At 42.6% G+C, this 21,071-nt stretch overlaps 2 protein-coding genes across 2 annotated transcripts; one reads left to right on the top strand and one right to left on the bottom strand.

The window, feature by feature from the left end:
- The first annotated feature begins 1,330 nt into the window (after positions 1-1,330).
- Positions 1,331-13,033, top strand: unc119a2 (unc-119 lipid binding chaperone a2). The gene is made up of 5 exons (XM_084029885.1): positions 1,331-1,810; positions 10,221-10,334; positions 10,497-10,587; positions 10,725-10,897; positions 11,238-13,033. Exons 1-5 carry the CDS (start codon positions 1,552-1,554, stop codon positions 11,348-11,350), a joined length of 750 nt encoding a protein of 249 aa, XP_083886011.1. The 5' UTR covers positions 1,331-1,551; the 3' UTR covers positions 11,351-13,033.
- A 1,146-nt stretch (positions 13,034-14,179) lies between these two features.
- slc13a2 (solute carrier family 13 member 2) lies at positions 14,180-19,833 on the bottom strand (the record flags this gene model as incomplete). The annotated part of the gene is made up of 12 exons (XM_084028810.1): positions 14,180-14,311; positions 14,439-14,576; positions 14,659-14,820; positions 14,947-15,062; positions 15,203-15,303; positions 15,718-15,927; positions 16,197-16,319; positions 16,409-16,586; positions 16,667-16,923; positions 17,085-17,221; positions 17,659-17,787; positions 19,732-19,833. 12 exons carry the CDS (start codon positions 19,831-19,833, stop codon positions 14,180-14,182), a joined length of 1,785 nt encoding a protein of 594 aa, XP_083884936.1.
- Between the last annotated feature and the right edge of the window lie 1,238 nt (positions 19,834-21,071).

Genomic DNA, 21,071 nt, shown 5'->3' with positions numbered 1-21,071 from the left:
AAAAACCTCACAGAGAGCTGTTGCCGTTCTGCTCTCTCCTCAGCTTCTACGACTGGGTTGATGTTTTGTGTGTGTGTGTGTGTGTGTGTGTGTGTGTCTCCTGGGTCCTCTGATTGCCGCCAAGCTGGTTCACCTCTTACAAGCTGCACAGCTGCAAACTATCTTCTCATCAACATTGCGGTCTATCAGTTTCATCACTCCTCATAAGATCTCTGATCCTTATCTGCAGTCGCTATGCTCAGGCCAGGCTTCATAGGTGAATCGTTTTCCTTGTGTTCTTGTATCAAATCATGCAGCATGTCTTTACTCTGTGTTACTGGATCAATAGTTGTATTAAAGGACCTGTGTAGCATTTAGGGGATTCTATTAGCAGAAATGGAATCTCTTTAGTGCGTAATAAGAACCTACATGCTTGGTACATAAGAGAAGTTTCAGCTTGTTGCGATTTGCGACCTCACAGCCTGATGCCACAAAATCACCTCAAACTGCACCTTTAAGATGAGGCTAAGTCCCGCCCCTTCCCCCACTGAATGGTGTGAGAACATTTTTTTTCAGTCCTGTTGAAATTGAATATCACATAATGATCCACCAGATGGGTCAGGCCCTGCAGACCTTCTCAGATTCATTCCTTAAGCTAAGTTAAAGTACCAACACTTTCATGTAAAAATACTGCATTTTACAAGTTTCATTCAAATCTAAAGCCCTGGGGACTAGAACATAATTTGACTCTCTCCAGAGGTGGTGACATTAACGCACTGCTGTGCAGAGAGGCATGGTTCACACTCAGAGCCTGTTGGCCTTGAATGAAGCACTCAAGCACGTTTCCTTCATCCGATCCCTTTGTTTCTGATTATAATGCAGGGGGTGTGGCACTTGATTTGGCAACGCCCACCATTGGATCCATTATCCAATAGATTTTAAATCTCCTTCAACCAATTATAAATGCACACCTGTTGGTCGACTACATGTTTGCCTTTTGTTCTAAAGTCACTTGTATTATTTCCCACTAACCAAACTTAGTATCACTCATTTGTATTGTTTTAGAGCTACCAACAATTAAAGAACACACACATTTAAGATAATTGTTTGAAGTAATTGCCAGCTGGGTTGTTGCGCGGATTTGTCGGTTGCAGCGCAGAAGCAGCAGCTGAGAGACGCCCCCCCCCCCTACTTGACAGTAAACGGCCATCTGCCGCCTCTTTTTCAATTTCAAACCCAGCAAATCATTTCCCTCAGACTACAGATCCGCTTGACACTACCGAAATAACGTCCTATCAAGCAGCTGCGCAGAAAAGAAGAGCAGCAAACCAGCCGCGCTTCCCGCACGTTGCGCTCGGCCAGCAGCGACAGCCGCGGCTGCTTGCATGCGAGCCTGTCTGCGGAGACAGACTGCAGCCTCATAAAGACGAAGCGGATTTGAATTAAGCACCGGATAACAGACAGCAACCGTGCATCCTTCAGCGGAGGAGGAGGGGGGGAGGAGAGAGGGTGGCAACTGTTTTGTGTCTTGGGCGCCCTGGGTGAGGAGGAGAGGGGGAGGAGGAGCGCAGAATGAGCTATTCTTGTACCAGCAGAGGCAACAGCCAGGACCCGTCCGCCGCTAAGAAGCCCGCCGCTAATAATCCCGCCAGAGACACCGGAGGCACAGACAGCGGCGGTAACGGCAGCCCGGAACAAACGGCGGCGATGAAAGTGAAGAAAGGCTGCAACTCGGCCGACGTGGGGGTCCCGGCGACCACCGAGGAGGACCTGCTCGGCAGCGCGGCGGTCACTCCGGAGGATGTGCTGGGCTTGCAGAAGATCACAGAGAGTAAGTTTGCAGACATAAAGGTGTCGACATACAGCTCCTGCATGAGTCATGAATCACGTCATTGCCGTGTCGCCTTGTTTATGTAATCTACACGGGCCCCAATTCAGAGACAGGGGCAACACCAACTCTGTGTTAACCTGTCTGCAGATGCTCCTTAAATCACCCCTGGGTGCTTACGTGTGATCCTCTTCCATGACATCATGCGTTCACATCGGGGTGGTTTTGACAGGAAAGGTGAGGAGTGAGAGTGACTGAGGAGGCGTCACTCCGAGCAGCATGCTTCCTGACTTCACGGTGAATTCAGTGCAAAAGTTTTAGTTGAAAAGTGTCTTCCATAAGATCATAATTTATTAGGAAAAAACTAGTAGTAATGTTTAGGCAAAGGGAATACAGAACTAGAGCTGCTCATTCACTCACAAACAAACACAATCTAGTTTGATTCATATTTTCATGGCCACATTTGGAGTACCATACTAAAATGTTTTAATTGCGTTTTCATCATGTCAAAAGCAAAAAGCTGTGATTATTTCATGCATTTTTATTATGTCACACCTGGACATCACAGACAAGCCTCCTGTAGACAAACAGGAAGCCAATGGCTACATCTATAACCAACTCCACGTCTTAAACCAGCAGTTAGCTAACACCGGGGCATATTTAAAGGCTAACACCACTTACACAACATGGTTACATTGCCCTGTTATGATACTGGTAACATGCAAACAGTTGGATTTTCTCAGAGCTATTTTAAACTCATCAACACACATTAATTTTTGTCCTAATGGTCGTGCACGAGCACTTGTCTCCTCTTAGCTCCTGCCTTCCTCAAGTTATCACCTTTTTAAAATCCCTTTTCTTTATTTGTATTGCTTTTTTAACGTAGTTTGAGATAATACAGGAAGTGTATGTTGTGATGAGGAGACCTTGCTCATCCAGTCCAACATAATCACAGCTTACTGAGAAGAGGAAGAGCTCTGGGAACATCCTTTGGCTCAGCTTGCCCGTTCTTCACTTCCGTTTTAAAGTCTAGTTTCTGTCCTTTAACTGCAGCTGACACATGTTGTACACGCGTCAGTTCCTCTTTTTTTTCTTGCTTTTATCTGCAAGTCTGCTGTTGCTGATTCCCGGGTGAGTCTATGTGGGGGATCGTCTCCCACGCTGGACCCTATTATGGTCTGAGAAACACTCACTTTCCTCTCTCGCAGCGTCATCGCTGGAGGCAAGAGGAAGCATGTGTGAATCACCACAGCAACGTGGATACACGCTTGAATCACTACGGCAACGTGAAGCATCTCCCCGTGGTTACGGCCAGCGGAGCGCACGTCTGTTCTCCCACGCACTTCCTCCTGTACTTTCTTCTCCTCTGCTCTCCTGTTGAACAGCGGCGTCGTGCTTTCACTTGATAGATCGTGAGGACGAGATTGGACATGTGTACACACACTCACGCATGTGGTGGTCAAACAACACAGGAAACAACCCTCCCCTTCTGTTGTTTTGCGACTCGTTTGTCGCCTGTTTTTTCCTGCTGCACATTCCCAAGTGGCTGAAATGGATTCCCTTCTTAAGTGGCTGATATTTGAAAAAAAACGTTGGACTTGAGTCCTGAGTCAATAACGTTGTTGTTTGACGCCGCTTGGAGCAAAGATGTCTCACATGAGAGGATACTTCAGTTTGTGTCTGATTTCTCATAAAAGTGACTTTTGAATAGCGTAATGATGCCACTAATAATGTTCTGCTCCATCCGTCTGGGAATCAAAGCGAGCTGCTCTGATTGATTAAGATTTGACAAAGCTGGCGTTCTGCTCAGTTGACTGATCTGATCCAAACTTATGTTCTTAACTGATCCTTAATCTGTCGGGTCAGTGAACCCGTCCCAACCTCAGAAGCAAGAAAGGCTTCCTGCAGATACTCGTTTCTTTTAGGGATATTTAAAGATAATCAGTTTTTTTTTCCCCTTAAATGATTTATCAATTCATTGATTTGTCAACTATTTTGACGGCTGATTCAGTATTTTGTGAGCAGAAATTGTGAAGAAATTGCAAAAGATTCCATCTTATGAAATGAGAGGACATGAGTTTTTCTTAAATCCTGTATTCCTCACATTTTTTAAGATGAAACCAGTGCATTTTTTGGCATGCTACATAAACAACTGATTGATATTTTTTTCCAGCAGCTTTTGATTAGTTTCCTATTGATTGATTTTTAATTAGAAATCATCTACCTCTACTGAATCTTATGTGCTGATAAACTCTCTGACTGAAGTGCTGGTGTGAGAGAAAAGCATTCGATGTAGAGAAATAATTTTTTTAAAGAGCAAATATGTTAAATATTGTCTGGTTTTAGCTTCTCAAATGTGATGCTTTTGCTACTTGTCTTATATTATAGTAAACTGAGTATTTTGGGGTCTTCGACTGTTAGTCAGACAAAAGAAAAATTGAATTTGAAAACGATCGAGAGAGAGAAAGCAACTGCAATTAGTAAGTAATCGTTCGTATTTTGAACACTTTTGTTTTAACTTCCATTTAGTTTGAAGTTTAAAGTGTAAAGCTTTATCTTTGTTTCTATGGTTACTCACACTCTTATCTAGTCTGAGATGTTCCAATGTACACTTTTAACAGAAACTTTACAGCCAATCAGAAACAAGTGAAACAATAAGCCACAGTATTTGTTTTACCAAGAGTTTTTAACGTCACTGGGATCCACCGATACCACTTTTTTCAGACACTTACATTTCAGTTCTTGCAGAGTAAAGATATGAGTACCATGACAGTTCTAACAATAACTTTTAAAAGCATCTTTTACCTTCATTGGATAATCCTCACTTTCTGTGTGTAACAAATTACAAATCCAACATGATGCCGTTGCTTTAATATTCAACTTTATTGAAGGTTATTTAACTTTACAGAGCATAGGGATGTTAATAATTAACCATTTTAATTGTACTCAAAATAGCTAAGCAAGACTTAGAGGAGCAGCTTGTCACTTAGAGACTAGTGCTGGTCCACCTTAAAGATCAGCCGCCTTAAATGTGCCTGAGCCGGAGCAGCTAGTCGTTGCTAACTTCAAGTTACTTTAGAGGTACTGGGTGGGGTTTCATCAGAGTAGTTTTATGAGTACAGTACTCGTAAACATCAGTCGTGGAGTTTCAAATTGCCGTGACGTTTGTTCAGCTGAGTGACAGAAGCACTCGTACAAATACGCCTATGTGTGAACCGGCACACGGGCCTGCAAGGTCTTCGGGGTGAAAGCAAAATAACTGAGTGTTTATCTGTGAGAATAAACTGTTTTCAAACCCTCAAGGCCTGTTAAGCACCCAGAGTTGAAATAACCCACTTAGGCTTGCAGTCCTGTTGGCTCGGACTCTTTCAGCAGTGTGCCGCTGCAGATCTGATGCAGCTAAATGCCCTGTCAACTGTATTTGCTTGTCAGAATCCTTATGAAATGAGGCAGATGGGTCACATAATTAGGGAAGGCTCTCCAGATGTTGTCTACAGCTCACACAATGTTTTTTCCCCTTATGAGGAGGTCTGTAGGGAACCTGCGTCAAACCAAATCTCAGGTTCTCTTCCCTCCTCGGTCTTCCTCTCAACGTCCCTCATCTTAAACACACGACGCTGAGGACATCAGCAAATTCAGATGAATGAGACCTGACAGTTCAGACTTAGGAGGGGGAGGTGTCATACATCAAGTCTGTTTCTTGATAAGGAGCTGAATTTAAGAAAACAAACAAGAAGTCCTGTTATTAAAAAAACACATGTTTCCTGTAAACGGAATGCCTAAATCCAATTCCACAAAAATCCAATTATCTTGTAATACCCTCATTTGCACCATGAGGCCAGCCATCACCTACTTATCAGAGTGTAGACGGGATGTTTTGCAAATAAATCTGTGGCACTCTGACTTTCATCTGGTTTAAAATGAAAACCAAAAAAGCCTCCAGATCCTCCAGTCTTTTAGAGCATCTTCCTCCTGTTATTTTGCATATTTCATGTTTAATTCAATCATTCTTAACACCCTTTTCCTACCCTGGTTTCATCCCTGCCCCCCAGCCCTGCTACTCCAACCATGCCTCCTCCCTCTGGGGGCTCGTTGGATTTGCCTTCATACAAGGAACTAAACAGGATTAGACCATGTGAGCTGTGTTGGGCCTAAGTGCCTTCCACCTCCCCAGCTAACTGGTTAACTTGGTATACACTGTTTGTACCTATGGAAAGTAATGCACTATAATTCACATGTGTGTGTGGACCATCATCTAGTAGCAATAAGAGCAAATCAGCAGCGTGTTTGTCCACAAGTGGTACTCTTGAATCCGACTTCACACTTGCAGCTTTTACAGAGGTGAACAACACAGCAGGAAACCAAATGTGTGGTTTCCATGCCAACAGGATAGAGGGCTCCATGCCGGAAGTGCAGCAGAGGTCCAGCAGCATATGTTAGGCTTTTTATACGGGAGAGAAACAGTGAGGGAGCTGAAGGGAAGCTTATGTGGGATAACAAACCTGAGAGAGGTGGGTGCTAATGACAAACACAAGCATGGACATTAAATCTTTCTTGTACTAGTGTTCACCGAACTCTCAAACTTGTTGCAAATGTCTTTTTCAAACCAGATGAAACCCGTAGAATCTTCTTTAGCACACGTCGATCAATACTTGTTCGGCTCCGTATGTGGGCAATTTTGTCACGCTCGTTCTCAGTTTTTGCCCATTTTTATGTCAACTTTCCTGCTACAATTTCACCCCCTTTTAGTTTGATAAAAAACATTAATTTAGAAACAAACACAATAAGCCTTAATCATTTTAAACTGACTGAAAACTGTGTTTATTTAACTTTTACTTACCCCGAGTATGAATACAATTTTCGTCACTCACTTTTGCACACTGTGATGATGATGTGAAAACTTCCAGTGAGGATAGACCCACCGAAGTGTGACACAAACTAGATCCCATTATCAGGTGTCATTTTCACCCACATGCATTCAATTCAATTTTATTTATAGTGTCAAAACAGAAGTCATCTCAGGACACTTAACACATCGAGCAGGACTAGAATACACTCATGATCTTCAGAGTTAATACAGTTTCAAGCGTTACAGCGACAGTGGCGAGAAAAAACAGCCTTAACAGGCTTTTAGGCAGAAATCTTGTGCAGCAGACCCTTGGGTTCCAACTGCATTTGGTGTTGGTAGCAGTATAGAAGTAGTAGTATTAACAGTAGTAGTAGTATTAACAGAAGCAATACTGTCAACAGTAGTAGTCCATGGTGGCAGGCACAGCCACCCTGAGATGGATCCATCCCAACCATGTCGCCGTAGACCAAAAAGCAGGACGCATGTTGCCTTTATAAGCCTTTATGTGGTCTCATGCAATGCTGATCTTAAACCCTCATACTGGGAGGTTCCTAAGATCTGTGCTGTCCTTGCTTTATCTGGGTGAACTGCTAAAACAAGCTCAGAACTGTTTATTTTGGCTGAATCTGGGTCATGTTGTACAGTATATGTTGAATTATGGACCCGATATCGTCAGTTAAGCAGGAAACTGGTGATTTCTGCCACATCTGCAGTGAGCGGACAGGAAGGATGTCAAAAAAACAAAAGCAACTTCACTTTTTGGTACATTGTGTCTCTTGTGTCTGTGCCGCTCACTTTGGCAAATCTGCTGTCAATAGTCTTGCAGAAGCCTTTAGATGTTTACCACAAAGTTCAGCCCACAAAGTGTGGCGGTATCTTTGGCTCCGTCGTCAATAGACTGTATTTTGTTGAAGGCGTAATCGCTCAGACTTATTGCACACCTAAAAGACGGGTGCTTCTGATCATAAATGTTGACTGTTAAAGATTTGTGCAGGATATTTTTTCTCCCCAAGGGCACATCTGTAAAATAATGAAGACATATTACTCTTTACTTTTTTATCATCATACTTTATTTAAACCCCCCCCCTAAAAGTCACTAAGAACCATATCATGATGTTGATTTGGACACCAAAACATCACCAGGAACAATTGAGTTTATTGTAATTTATAGCATAATTTATTATATGGATTGTATCACACACGACGTGCACAGATGTAATTATATGTGTATGGTATAAAATATTGGATCTGGAGGTCGATGCATCTGTCCTGTGATGAGGACACATGAAGTCTGAAGTCGCTGTTAAAACCTGCTGATGTTGACGTTTGAGAAAGCCATTTGCAGACCAACTTCCTGTCCTCTGTGTGTGTGTGTGTGTGTGTGTGTGTGTGTGTGTGTGTGTGTGTGTGTGTGTGTGTGTGCATGCATAAGGACACACATGGTGCAGAACCTTTATTAATGCCCGCTCCTTGCAGTCACAGATGTTGCATCTTATTAAGTAGAATGATGTGGCTGCTGTGTTTGTTTGTGTCTTCTGAATGTCCGGGTGCGTTCAGCTCCAAACGCAGAGCTGATGTGTTACGAAGAGCCGACCTCTGTGTTCAGACTGACAGAGGAGCAAAGGCATCAGGGAGTCACAACGAATCAGATCAGCTCTGTCAGGAAGGAGCACTCAGTAAATGGAGTCGACAACACGTTGAGACTTCGGGTTATGGTTTGTATAGATAAACATGAGAAGTAACATGCAGGAAGCATAGTGGATAATCCTCTGGGGGAAGAGTTTGGTAACACTGAGACAGTGACTTAAAAACACTTTCATCCTGAATGGTCCTGGCCTACGTATCATCTCATTTATACTTCTCATTTAGCAACGCTGGTGAACTACAACTAATCGACTATTAAAGGTGCACATTATTTAAATCATATTCAAACATTTCCCTCATTTTGGCTGCCAGAGATAAACCCAAGTTGTTCGATTTTGATTAATTTGTGTGATCATTTTTTTCCATTGTTTTTTTAAAATTTTTATCCTACCTTTTTATGAAGCCATTTGTAGAGTAATTGCTGATTCTGATAAGTAGTGAGGATTGAGATATTAATGATGGTTTACAGGTACATGTGATGAATTAATCATGCGGGTGCTAGGAATAGCCACAGCCTTGTGTACTTCTGGGTTGCCAGGTGTGTTGCATCAGCGGTTGATTTAAAGTGCGAAGTCAGTGCTGACCCACCAGTCTCTTCCTGCACACGTCCTAAAAGACATTATGACCACATCCACTGTTTTTATAAATGTGCAAGAAGTAGGATTCCGAATTAATCATATTAGTCGTCACATTTAAATAGAAATGTGAAAAAGGGACCTGCAGTTGACAGCTGATGAACACCTGGAATCATCGTGTTCTTTAATGGGAAGCTGTCCGTGTGTCCTATAGAACAGCTGGCCAGTCAACGTTATTTTCTTTTGAATCCACGTGAGCTTGTGGCTGCCGAGTGTGAGACAGAGAGATGTTGCAGTTGCACCTGCCGGCCTGCGGTAGCGTCTGATCAGGCAGGAAGTGTCTGCTCTGCTGGGGAACACTAATAAGCAGTGACACTACCTGGTGAGGGCAGGAAGGATTAGAGGAATAAAAATAACTCTTCTCTTTCTTGCGTGGTGTGTGTGTGTGTGTGTGTGTGTGTGTGTGTGTGTGTGTGCATGCATTCCTATTTGTGAGGAAAAGCCTCCTTTTAACACAGTTTTACATCAAAGCTCATGTCAATAATTCACTTAGAATTTGGTCGCAGCAAGCTTTTTAATAGACCAGTCAGCTGTCAAAGGTGAAAATGATTTGAAATGCAGTAAATACTTGAATTTGTTATAATTTGAGAATTTATTTTCATTGATGCAGAGCTATTTTTGGGTTTGTGGATGTTTGAGTGCATAGCTACTTTTATTTACTTATGTGTGTAATAAATATATATATATATATATATATATATATATATATATATATATTTAGTGTATGTTCTTATTAAGAGAATGAATTGTCTTTGTTTGTGGCTGTTTTGCTTTTCTCTGTGTCGAACCAACATAAGTACTTAAAAAATATTTATTTTCAGCCCTAATTTCAGTGACTTGATATCTTTGCTAAATATATTAATGAATAAAGAAAATTAACATATTTAATAGCTGACAAATGAAGTTTATTGTGATAATAGGAAAGTTACTGAAAAATGTGGTAATTGGTGTCGGTACAATATCTGAGTTGTCAGAGCTTAAACCAAAACGGTACTTCTTTTAGATATCCTATAAAACATAAAAATATACTGAACTGCTCAGTGCATCAATGTTAAAATAACCAATTTAGCCTCAATTAAACATTTCCTGAAAGAATAAGCTTCTTCTTCCGATGCCGACTGTCACATACGACGCTTCCTGCTATGAAAGTATTGAGGTTTGATACTCACCGATTCCTGCTTATGTGACGTCTTCATCAGGGAGTGTGCTTGATGTGTTTTTATTAAAGTACATCATTTGTATTTGTGTCTAATCTATAACTCTAGACTCTCTCTCTCTCTTTCAGATTATCTGTGCAGCCCGGACGAGAACATTTTCAACATTGACTTCACCAGGTTCAAGATCAGAGACATGGAGACGGCCACGGTGCTGTTTGAAATCACCAAACCTCCTTCCACAGGCGAGTCACTCATGGATTTCTTTCGCTTAACCTTTTATTTACCATTAAATACCATCATATTGTCATTGTTGTGACGTGAAAAAGTCCACGTCTGAAGATATTTCATCATATTTTCCTCTGTTTCCGTTCCGCACAAACTGAACTTCAACTTAGACAAAACAGGGGAGAAGAGGGACGTCGACCCAAATGCCGGCCGCTTTGTCCGTTACCAGTTCACCCCGGCGTTTCTCCGACTGCGGCAAGTTGGAGCCACGTAAGTGAGAACGTGTGTGAATCTTTATTTATAAGTAGGTGTCTCTCTCTCTCTCTCTCTCTCTCTCCCTCTCTGTTTTGCTGTCTGTCATTTCTCCGTCTCATCCAGCTTGTATCTGTCTGTCCTCGTCCCTCCAGCGTTGAGTTCACGGTCGGAGACATGCCGATAGAAAACTTCAGGATGATTGAAAGACATTATTTCAGAGAGAAGTTGCTGAAGAGTTTTGACTTTGAGTTTGGCTTCTGCATGCCCAGCAGCAAGAACACCTGTGAACACATCTATGAATTCCCACCTCTGTCGGAGGACATCAGTAAGTCTATGGTTTTTTTTCTTTTTTTTCTTTATAACTGATTTCAGAATAAATACTTGAATAAATAATCCTGAAACGGACATGGTAATTTGTACCAAATTTGAATTTCAACCTCACGGTGGTGCTAGAGGAAAGGGTCAGAGGATCACCATTGTCATTCTTTGTCTTCAGTCTGGCATGAAGTAGTGGGCCGACATCCCTAGTCATGCTTCTAGTGTAGCATAGCTTTAAAAAAATGTATATAAAAACGTATTCTTATCTGTCGTATTTATCTCGGGACCCCTGGGCGGGTCGGGAACCGATGCTCTAACAGCAGCGATGCTTCTGTGTCCACTCACAGTCCGAGAGATGGTCCTGCACCCGTACGAGACGCAGTCCGACAGCTTCTACTTTGTGGACAATAAGCTGGTGATGCACAACAAGGCAGACTACTCGTACAACGGCGGGACGTAGAGGCGACAGGCGGAGGCGTGAGACGGGTGGATGTACGGACTGACCTGAGGGGACGAGCGGAGCACGCTGGTGGGATTAACATCCTTGTCAAACCTGTAGTCTCTCTCTCTCTCTCTCTCGCTTTACTTCTCTCTTTCTCTACTCCTGTCTCCCGCTGAGAGAACGGCATCCAGAAAAATCCCACGCAGGCGTGTTAGTTGTGATCTTTGTGTGTGTTTGTGTGTAAGTTTGGCAACGGCTGAAAACCACAAACACACGCTGGGTTCACGGCTCGGTGTGCCGTTGCTGTGACAAAGGCTTTTTTTGTAACATGATAAACCAGCAAGTAAGCAATTTTGTAGGAAATATCAGATGTTTTTTTTTTTTCTTTTTGCTCTCTAGCCACGTCGTGTGAAGTGAAAAAGAGATACAACTGCAAATATTGATAGAAACTATTTTTTTCATTCCTGTATGTTAGGGTTTAGGAACAAATATTGCATTTTAAAAAGTGTGTTTTAGGACTAAACTTGCCGTTTTTGGGGAGTGTGTGTGTGTGTGTGTGTGTGTGTGTGTGTGTGTGTGTGTGTGTGTGTGTGTGTGTGTGTGTGTGTGTGTGTGTGTGTGTGTGTGTGTGTGTGTGTGTGTGTGTGTGTGTGTGTGTGTGTGTGTGTGTGTGTGTGTGTGTGTGTGTGTGTGTGTGTGTGTGTGTGTGTGTGTGTGTCAGTTTGATGCATGATTACTGGTCTGGTAAAAAAATAATCTATTAATGTAAATAATGTGCTCATCTGGTTTGCATAGACAGAAAACCCAAACCTGTTGACACATAATTCTGCACATGAAGCAGTGGTTAGTTCATCGGACCGGTTTCCTTTGTTCCTTATTTATTTCTCAAGTCATGTGACGTGTAGAAACTGTAGTGTGTTTATTGTCTTCGCTCAAAGCACAACATGTCTATGGAGCCGACGGATGGGAAACCTGTAAAGATGAGCTGATCTGATATGACCATAAATGTTGTTTGTCATCGGTGTGCTAGTTGTACTTTTTGCAGCCTCATCTTGCTTTATTTAGGCCATAAAGATGCTGTTAAATGCTGTGTTCAGTCACCTTAAGCTTTTGCTGTTTGGGAACTCTTCATAAGAGACGACAAAGAAAACCTGCGTTTGTGAATGCTGATATTTTCCAGTTAGATTTGTGTTGCAAAATGGAAGAATATTGGAGGAATGTAGCAGGGGGAAAGAGGAGAGAAACGTAAATCGCATTTTGTTTGTTTGTGTGTTTCAATGGCAGTCTTTCTCATGTCTCTTATGTCCATTGGTTGTTTGTCCCCTGAGTTCTGCCTCTCTTATTTCTGTCTCATTGTTTTCAGACACATTCCAGCGAGTTAGGACCCGAGTGTGTTGATTTCTTGTTATTTGAGAGCATCGATCACACAGTTTTGGGGAAGCAGACACAAGTCTGCAGGCGAGACTGCAAGTTGCTGATTGTGATTTGAAGGAAATAAAGTGGTAAATGTGGCTCAAATTGGACTCTGTTTGTTAACTAGAGACCAATCTGACTTGAATGTTATGTAAAAAAGAAGAAAAAAAATGTATCGCAGACATGTAGAGCACATTTGACCGATTGTGACATTTTGAACTGATGTAAAGTTTTTGATGATTCAAATGTCCGTACGACTGAACAAAAGTACAAATAAATGAAGATTTAAGGGACTTTTTTTGAAATATCATCGTGTCTTGTCTTAAATGAATGAGAGTTGACACTTGTCATGTTTACATGATGATGCATTTTATTTCCAGAATACAAATGGCTTTATTTTATTACATTTACCTGTAATATCCACCACCTCCACCTCAACTGTATCCTGTTGGCAGCCTCTTATCTCAATGTCGTCCTTCAACCAGACGATCTGAATCCACACAATATCAGAAACAACTTCCTGCTACCGATTTGTGCGTTTTTACTTCCTGAAGGCTGAATGACGTCTGTCAGTGTCACGTTATGTACATGTGGCCCTACTTACTGGGATCGATCCTTTTAAAGGAATAGTTGAACATTTTGGAAACTAAACTTCCTTTCTGGCTGAGATAAGAAAAGTAACACCACTATCATGTTTGAAGCCGAGTGTGAGTGAACTTGGTGGTGGTTAAAAATGAGCCCACCAGCATCTCTAATGCTTTAAGATTAAAAATCTCTCTTTGAAGGGATACAAATAATCAGCAGAACCTAAGATATTTTAAGTAAATGCTTCATAAAAACGCAGGTAAAAAAAAAAGACTTAAGGCCCAACAAAAGGACCACAGTAATAAGTTAAAATCAACTGAACTAATTTCATATTGTCTCTAAACACATCGCTCAGAATAATCACATTTTAGATAATCCCTCCAACAGAGGGTGAACTCTGTCTTTGCATCATTTATGAGTGATAAATAGAACGATAAGATGACGTCACGTTCAGGGACGTTTGTAGAAGTGACCTCGTTTATTTTTTTGTGAATACTTGTTGTTTTGTTCCGTCACCGGAATGACACGAGGAAGTGCTGAACACTAACAGGGGCGAGTCTGTCTAATAATAGTCTGATAGTGCTTCATGCTTATCACAGTTTGTTTCCCCACCAAGGTTCGTGTTTTACATACTGGATTCTATGTAATGTGTGCTACACCACTGATCACTGACACTTGCTCTAAATGGTTTTCTATTTTGGATCATCTTTAAACTTGAATTTATTTACCACATTTATTGTAACCAGCCTTTGTTATTCTCTTTTTCCTCTCCTATAATAGTCAAAGCTTCAAGTGCTTTAAAACAACAGTTCTGTCATTCTCTTTCTCCAACATCGTCTCCGGCCTCACTCAAGGCTGGCTAGCTGTCATGTTGGCCCAAGGAGGTATGGTGCCCATGTCGAACATGGCGTATCCCCAGGTGTTGATGCCTAAATTAACGGTCAAAATCCCAATGATGTTCAGCATGAAGCCGGTTTTCACCTGAAGGAACAGACGAAAAGTAATGGGTTCATTCCCTCCCTCTCACCTCTTTTAAACTAGCACCTCTAAACCTTGCTCACATTAGTGATTATTGTAACAGATTGTGTATCATGAGCCTGAATCTCACCATGTCCATGACTGTGAGTTTCCCAAAAGCGAAGGCGATGGCGTTGGGTGGCGTGGCCACAGGCAGCATGAAGGCCAGAGAGGCAGCGATGGTGCAGGGAAGCATCACGTACAGCGGGTGTATCTTAATAGCCACGGCCTGTCAGAAACACAGCACAGGTAAAAACACTTGGAGACGGTGTGTGGGAACACCGGCGTGCTCACGGCGGCCATCTGTTTACCATTGAGGCCAGGATGGGCAGGAACAGGGTGGTGGTGGCCGTGTTGCTGGAGCACTCGGTGAACGTCGCCACCAGGAGGCTGAGCAGCATCGAGATGCCGAAGGGGGGGATTTTCTGCAGAGGGGTCAAGCTGTCTCCCAGCCACTTGGACAGGCCCGACTCCTGTTGACAAAAGGGCCGAGCAGAAAGGACGTGAAACACAGAACTCCTAATATTATAATGTTATATAATGATGATGGATAAGTATCTGATACAACCACAAATACAACAGTGTTGGTGGGGATATACCTCACTGCCGGCAGCCAGAGCGAAGCCGCCTCCCAGCAGCAGGATGACGTGCCAGGGCATCCTCTCATGGACCACCTGCCAGTTCAGCAGAGGGGGGGGAGACTGCACTATCTCACCTGTGGGATCCAGATGTAGCATGAGTGTCTGAATGTATCCGCTGGGTAACCATCACCCAGTGCTTTGATGAGTTGAACTTTAGGTCTCACATCATCATTACGACATTGTTAATCGGGGTTTAGTGGATTTAACATTTCACCTTCTTCATTGTGACCGTAGCCTCCAAACCGGGGCATCTGGGAGGGGATGATGAAAAACAGCATCGACATAAAGATGGCGACGGTTCCGTCCGTCACATACCTGAAAGACGAAGAGTTTTCAGACCGGTGTTTAATCGTTTCATACACATACTTGGATGGTGAAATCAGAACAAATAAAGATACATTTAAAGGGTTAATCAGACAATATTATTCATGTGTCTTATTGAGAAGATGCGATATAGTCTGTCTCTCAATACAGACTGTCTGTAGGGGTTGGCTCTAAAAACAGACCAAAGGGTCATAAACACTAAGTCACTTGGAAGAAGGGTCAATAAATGTATAAATCAGCGGGGCCTGTATACCCCACTCACACAGGAGTAAATAGAGTATTTGTTGAGGACTAGCTTTCAATACTTTTCTTGGGATTTGTTGACAATATTAAATACATTCTATATCAGCACACTTGCTGTTTACATTCATGCCAAAATAGAAGGTAAGAAAGCAAAAGACTCACGGTCCCCCCTTATTGAAGAGCACCGTTGCCCAGCCGTCTATGAAGCCCGGCTCCCTGGTGAACCACAGGACGACCAGCAGGATGAAGATTATGAGAACCACCCACTCAGCAAACGGCATTCGCCCCAGCTTAGTGTACTCCTGCTTCATAACCCTGTATGCCTCCTTATCTCTGTCGCTTTTCACGCCGCAGCCAAAGGACTGCTTCATGCTGAGGAGAAAAGTATGAAGATGCTGCAGATTGGTGATCAAATCAAAGAAATGACGCTTTATTTTAAAATTGACTAGCTTCACTGTTTTATCAAATACTAGAAACAAGTAAGTCTAATGAAGCAACAACAACAAAAAAGTCACAGTCTTAAGAAAAAAGCTAAGAAAATATGTACATGGCTAAATATACCGTATAGTAAGTAAGTGGGACAGTATTTTTAAAGTATGGGTTAAATGTCCATTTAAATACATTGACCGATGTTTCCTTACTTGAAGCCCAGGAACAGAAACTGAAGCCAGAAATAGGTCAACACCAGCATGAGCAACATGTTGGGGAAAGCGAAGGCAAACCAGCTGGCAAAGTTGATCACATCACCGTTCCCAGGGAAGAGCCTTCAGGAAAGACGAGAAAGACGAGGATATGAGAGGAAGAGGGTACAAACAGCTGGGATAACATGCTCCTGTGTTTATTAAGGCATTACTCGTCGATTTGACCCTTGAGGATGATGTTTGGGGTCGTGCCGGTGAGTGTGGCCGTGCCTCCGATGCTGGCGGAGTAACACACACTCATACTCATCCCTTTGGTCAGGAGCTGGTACTTTGCATCCATTGCTTTCCTCTTGGACTCGCGCAGGGACTCTGGACTCCACTCATGTTCATCTGGATGCCAAGACATTCGGAAATGTAAAGTTAACCAGAAAAACGTTATTTTCACCTATCAAGCGGATCTTTTTACTTACACACTCTATCCTCCAGCTGAGCCTTGTTGTCTGGCGGTTTCTCGTCCGTCACTTCCTCTTTAGTTTGTCTGCTCTCCAGCTCAAACGCGTGGTTGTCCTCGGCCGCCGCCTGGAAGTCGCGATCGTCCGCCTGGGCCTCTGTGGCCTTCAGCTGCTGCAGCACAGCCTGGGCGATGGGCAGCATCATGGCCGTGGTGGCCGAGTTGCTGATCCACATGGACAGGAAGGCGGAGACGATCATGAAGCCCATCATTAACCTGTGTGAGAGGGAGCGAATATGAGGACCGTGATCATGAGGAGACCAGGAGTGGTGGTGATCGGATCTGTAGCGCATGCTTCAGCCTGCTATGGCCGAGCTGAAAATGTCCTTTTTGCTGTGTGCTGTATTGTACACAGGTGAGCTGTGAGCCTTCCTTACAGGGCCGGACGAACGCCAACCAGCAGCAGAACTCGGAGAGCGATGCGCTTATGAAGGCTCCACTGCTCCACTGCGATGGCCACCAACAGGCCACCGATGAACAGCATGTTAGAGTCCTTCAGATACTCAATACTGACCTGGAACAGAGCACACAGACGCCCGACTTCAGCAGAAGAATACCATTTTTTTTGTATTCACGTGCAAAACAAACATCGAGCAAGTGTTTGAACTGATGTCATAACCTGTGAGCATGTTATTACATCATCATCCAATTTGTTTTATGAGCAATAAAAGTAAAACACTAAGATCAGCAGATTTTACCACGAGGCAAACTGGATTTGCTGCACAATCTCAAAGACAGTTAGCTTAATCTGTTGACCACTTGATCAAATTCTGACTGCTTGTTCGCATGAGATATAGTGGTATCCCATCGTGGAAAAACGAATGAGAGTAAGAACAAAACCTGATAAATACTAAATATCTTACTTATTTGTCAGAGAACCTTCTAGTCGTATCAATAATAACATAAACTGGCACATAATGAAGAGAGATGTAGCCTAAACAAGGACTGTACCTCTCCAGCCTTCATGATGCCCATCATAGGGAAGAGGATGATTGGCAGTAGAGCCGTCACAGCCAGAGGCATGCACTCTGTACACCAGTACAGAGCCATGAGGATGATAGCATAACCACATTTGGCTTCCTGTAAAAACACACACACACATGGATCAGAAGAAACTGGCAGTGAAGTAGAAGTTTTCAGGTAAAATTGTCTCGAGAAGTGACGGATAGCACTCATTGATGCAACATTTTATAATGTTTTCATCCGAAATATGCTGAGATATTCAAACATACCGGCACAGAAGTGGCACAGTTAAGAAACACACACACACACACACACACACACACACACACACACACACACACACACACACACACACACACACACACACACACACACACACACACACACACACACACTTCCTCGTTCCTTTGTCTTATCTCCAGCCTCTTTAAACGGCAATAAGACTTTACACATGCAGATAACAGTAGACCTTGATCATAAAAAAAAAAACAGTTTGTTGTGCTCTTGTCTCACAAGTTAATTCTTTACGAGGCGTCAATAAAATCACAGTCACTGTTTAAACCATCCAACACAAAACTTTCCACTGCTCACGAGACCTCGCTCCACGGTGCACTTTGATTAAAAGTTAAAGGAAGATGAAGGAATGGCTGAATCTGTAAGATGTTAATTGTATCATCTATACACACTATATGAAACTACGGTATCATGTTTGCTCTTACAACCGTATACTTACTTTACTCCTCTGATGTACTTTACTAACCCTAACATCTGCCAACAAGCGCCTCTAAAACTCACTTATTAATTACGTTGTATCTGTTTAATCTGAGCAAATAACAAAGTGACCAGTGGGATTATTTCTGAGCTGCAATCACAGGACTCCACGAAGTCACAGCTCCTGGAGCAAAAAGAAAGTCTGGTACATAAACCCCTTTGTTTACATAACTGACACACAACTCATCGTATTCATACTTCGGGTGTTGTACAAAGCAAAATGCAGGTAGAATGAGTAGAATATGCTTAGCTAAGCTAACAACTTGTGTCTGAAGCTTCACATTTACAAAGTAAACTATTATAATGATTATTTAATGTTGTTTGTATCATTATTACAGTTCACCATTTTAGTAGTTTAAATTGTCCCCCACCAGTCAGTGCATCAATAGCTTGAGGCAGCCATCTTTCTGTGTCTTTATTTGTCCCCATAAGCCTCCTTGTCCATTGTGGTTTAAGATTAACTGTACATTGTGCACACTTAGCACACCTTTGTCTCTCATCCATCATAAAGTAACAGAGTTACTAAATGAGCTGATGCTGATTGCGAGTCCAAGAATAAATGCTGATTATCGGCTTACATGGGTCACCAGGTGTATAAGGTGACTGTGATTCTACTGATCATGTCAGTAATGTTAGGAAGCGTGGTATTAGTTTAGATGCATGTTCTCAAGGTTCCCTTAAGCAGTTTGAAGGTTTCATTCACAGAATGAGAAATGTGTATGACTTCTACTCAAATATACTTCTTAATTTTTTTAAAGTTGGTATCAAAGTAAAAAAAAACAACAACAAAAAAACTGTCAAATATTTTGAAATAGGCAATACTGTTTAAATAATGCTGTGGCACTGTGCTACTGACACATGCAAAGTAGAAACAGAAGTTTGGCAGATAAAAACATATTTTAGACTAGCCAAAGGATATTAAAGGGAGAGTTCCCCCCAAATCAAAGATAAATATTTCCCCTCTTACCTAGAGCTATCAATCCAGATTGTTTTGATGTGTGTTGGCAACTTTAAATCCTCAGGACAAATATTTAATGTGCATGTGAAACAACATGGGCAATCCTCTTCAGGTGTTAATAAACAGGGCAGTATCGATTAAAGAAGGACAGAAAGAGGAAAAAGGCAAACATCTTTTTCTACAGTCAAACCCACCATGTGAGCACAGAAAAACACACCCAGTTAATGAAGTTATGTCCGTGCACACACACACACACACACACACACACACACACACACACACACACACACACACACACACACACACACACACACACACACACACACACTCACCTGCGTAGAGATTATGAGCGGCAAGGGAAGGAGTACGAGTGGAGTGAAAAAGATGATTATGTAGTTTTTGTGGTACCACAACCACCTCAACCACCCAGCCATGGTGTTCCTGGCAAAACTTGCCTAGCAAAGCGTCTGTGGATGCAACTATCCACAAGGTAACTCAGAACAGAGAGCTGATCTAAACTAACAAAGACTGGATCAACTTTCACACTAAGTTCAGGTGAGCTGACAGTGAAGCACAGGTAGGAAACACAGAGGTGCTCCGCAGAGACAGACTGAGGTAAGGAGACTCATATGACTGCAGAAAGACCCTTTATAGCTCTAGCGGCACATCAAACATTAACTCAACACCAAAGAAATCGCAATCCTTGTCAGAGAGGCTGAGCTATTGGGAAAGACGGGAGAGTAATAGTGAGGAGTGAGAGAGGTGGAGGAAGATAGACAAACGATTTATCGGTTTATCACCTAAAGGAGAGCAGCTCTGTCAGGGGCAGCCAAAGGTCGGGTGCTGTATGTAGTGTTCTGATAATATACTAGTAGAGTGCTCTGCCCTCTTGTGGACATGGTAGGCAATAGCCTGGTCTGTAACCTGTGTTTTTACGTGTTGTCGACGTCCCAGCCTGCACGCTCAGTCCAGTCGTCTGACTTATTGAACTCACATCAATATATTACAGTTTGGCGACGAGGATGTGATGTTAAAAGAAAGAAAAAAGCATTCCGGAAGTTATATATGGCAGATCACAAGAAAAGAAAAGTGTGGCACCAACGTGAGTGGCTAACAACGAGCTAACAAGCTAACGTGACTGCACGTTATTAGCAAAGGGACGGACTGCAGCAATGGCGCTAAGCAGCAGTATATCGGAACACAAAGAGGGTAAGGTAAGATTTTGAATCTGAGACTGGAACAATGGATGGCCGCGAACACTGTGGCAGATGAAAAGAAAGTCAGTGTTTTCCTGACGATAATTGGAGCGGATGCCTACAAACTTTTGAAAAGTTTACTCCTGCCAGATAAGCCAAGTACGAAAAGTTATGCGCAACTCACCAAGCACTCAGCGACCATTACGAGCCGAAGCCACTTGTCATCATGGAGAGGTTTTGATTTCAGAAGAGAAATCAACAATAGAGTGACTCAGTGAGTGACTTTATAGTAGCTCTGTCTACTAACTGCGATTTTGGTACACCCGGGCAAAAGAACAGCGGGAATGACAAGCAGCAACAGCCACATCAGCCCTGCTACAGATGTGGAGGTAAGCATCCAGCTGCTGTGTGCAGATTTAAACAAGAAAAATGTCACCATTGCACAAAAGGAATAGGAATAAAAAGACAACGCAGAA

Source organism: Eutrigla gurnardus (genome assembly GCF_963514095.1).
Source record: "Eutrigla gurnardus genome assembly, chromosome: 15".
NCBI lineage: Eukaryota > Metazoa > Chordata > Actinopteri > Perciformes > Triglidae > Eutrigla > Eutrigla gurnardus.
This window is presented reverse-complemented; position numbering and strand designations above follow the sequence as displayed.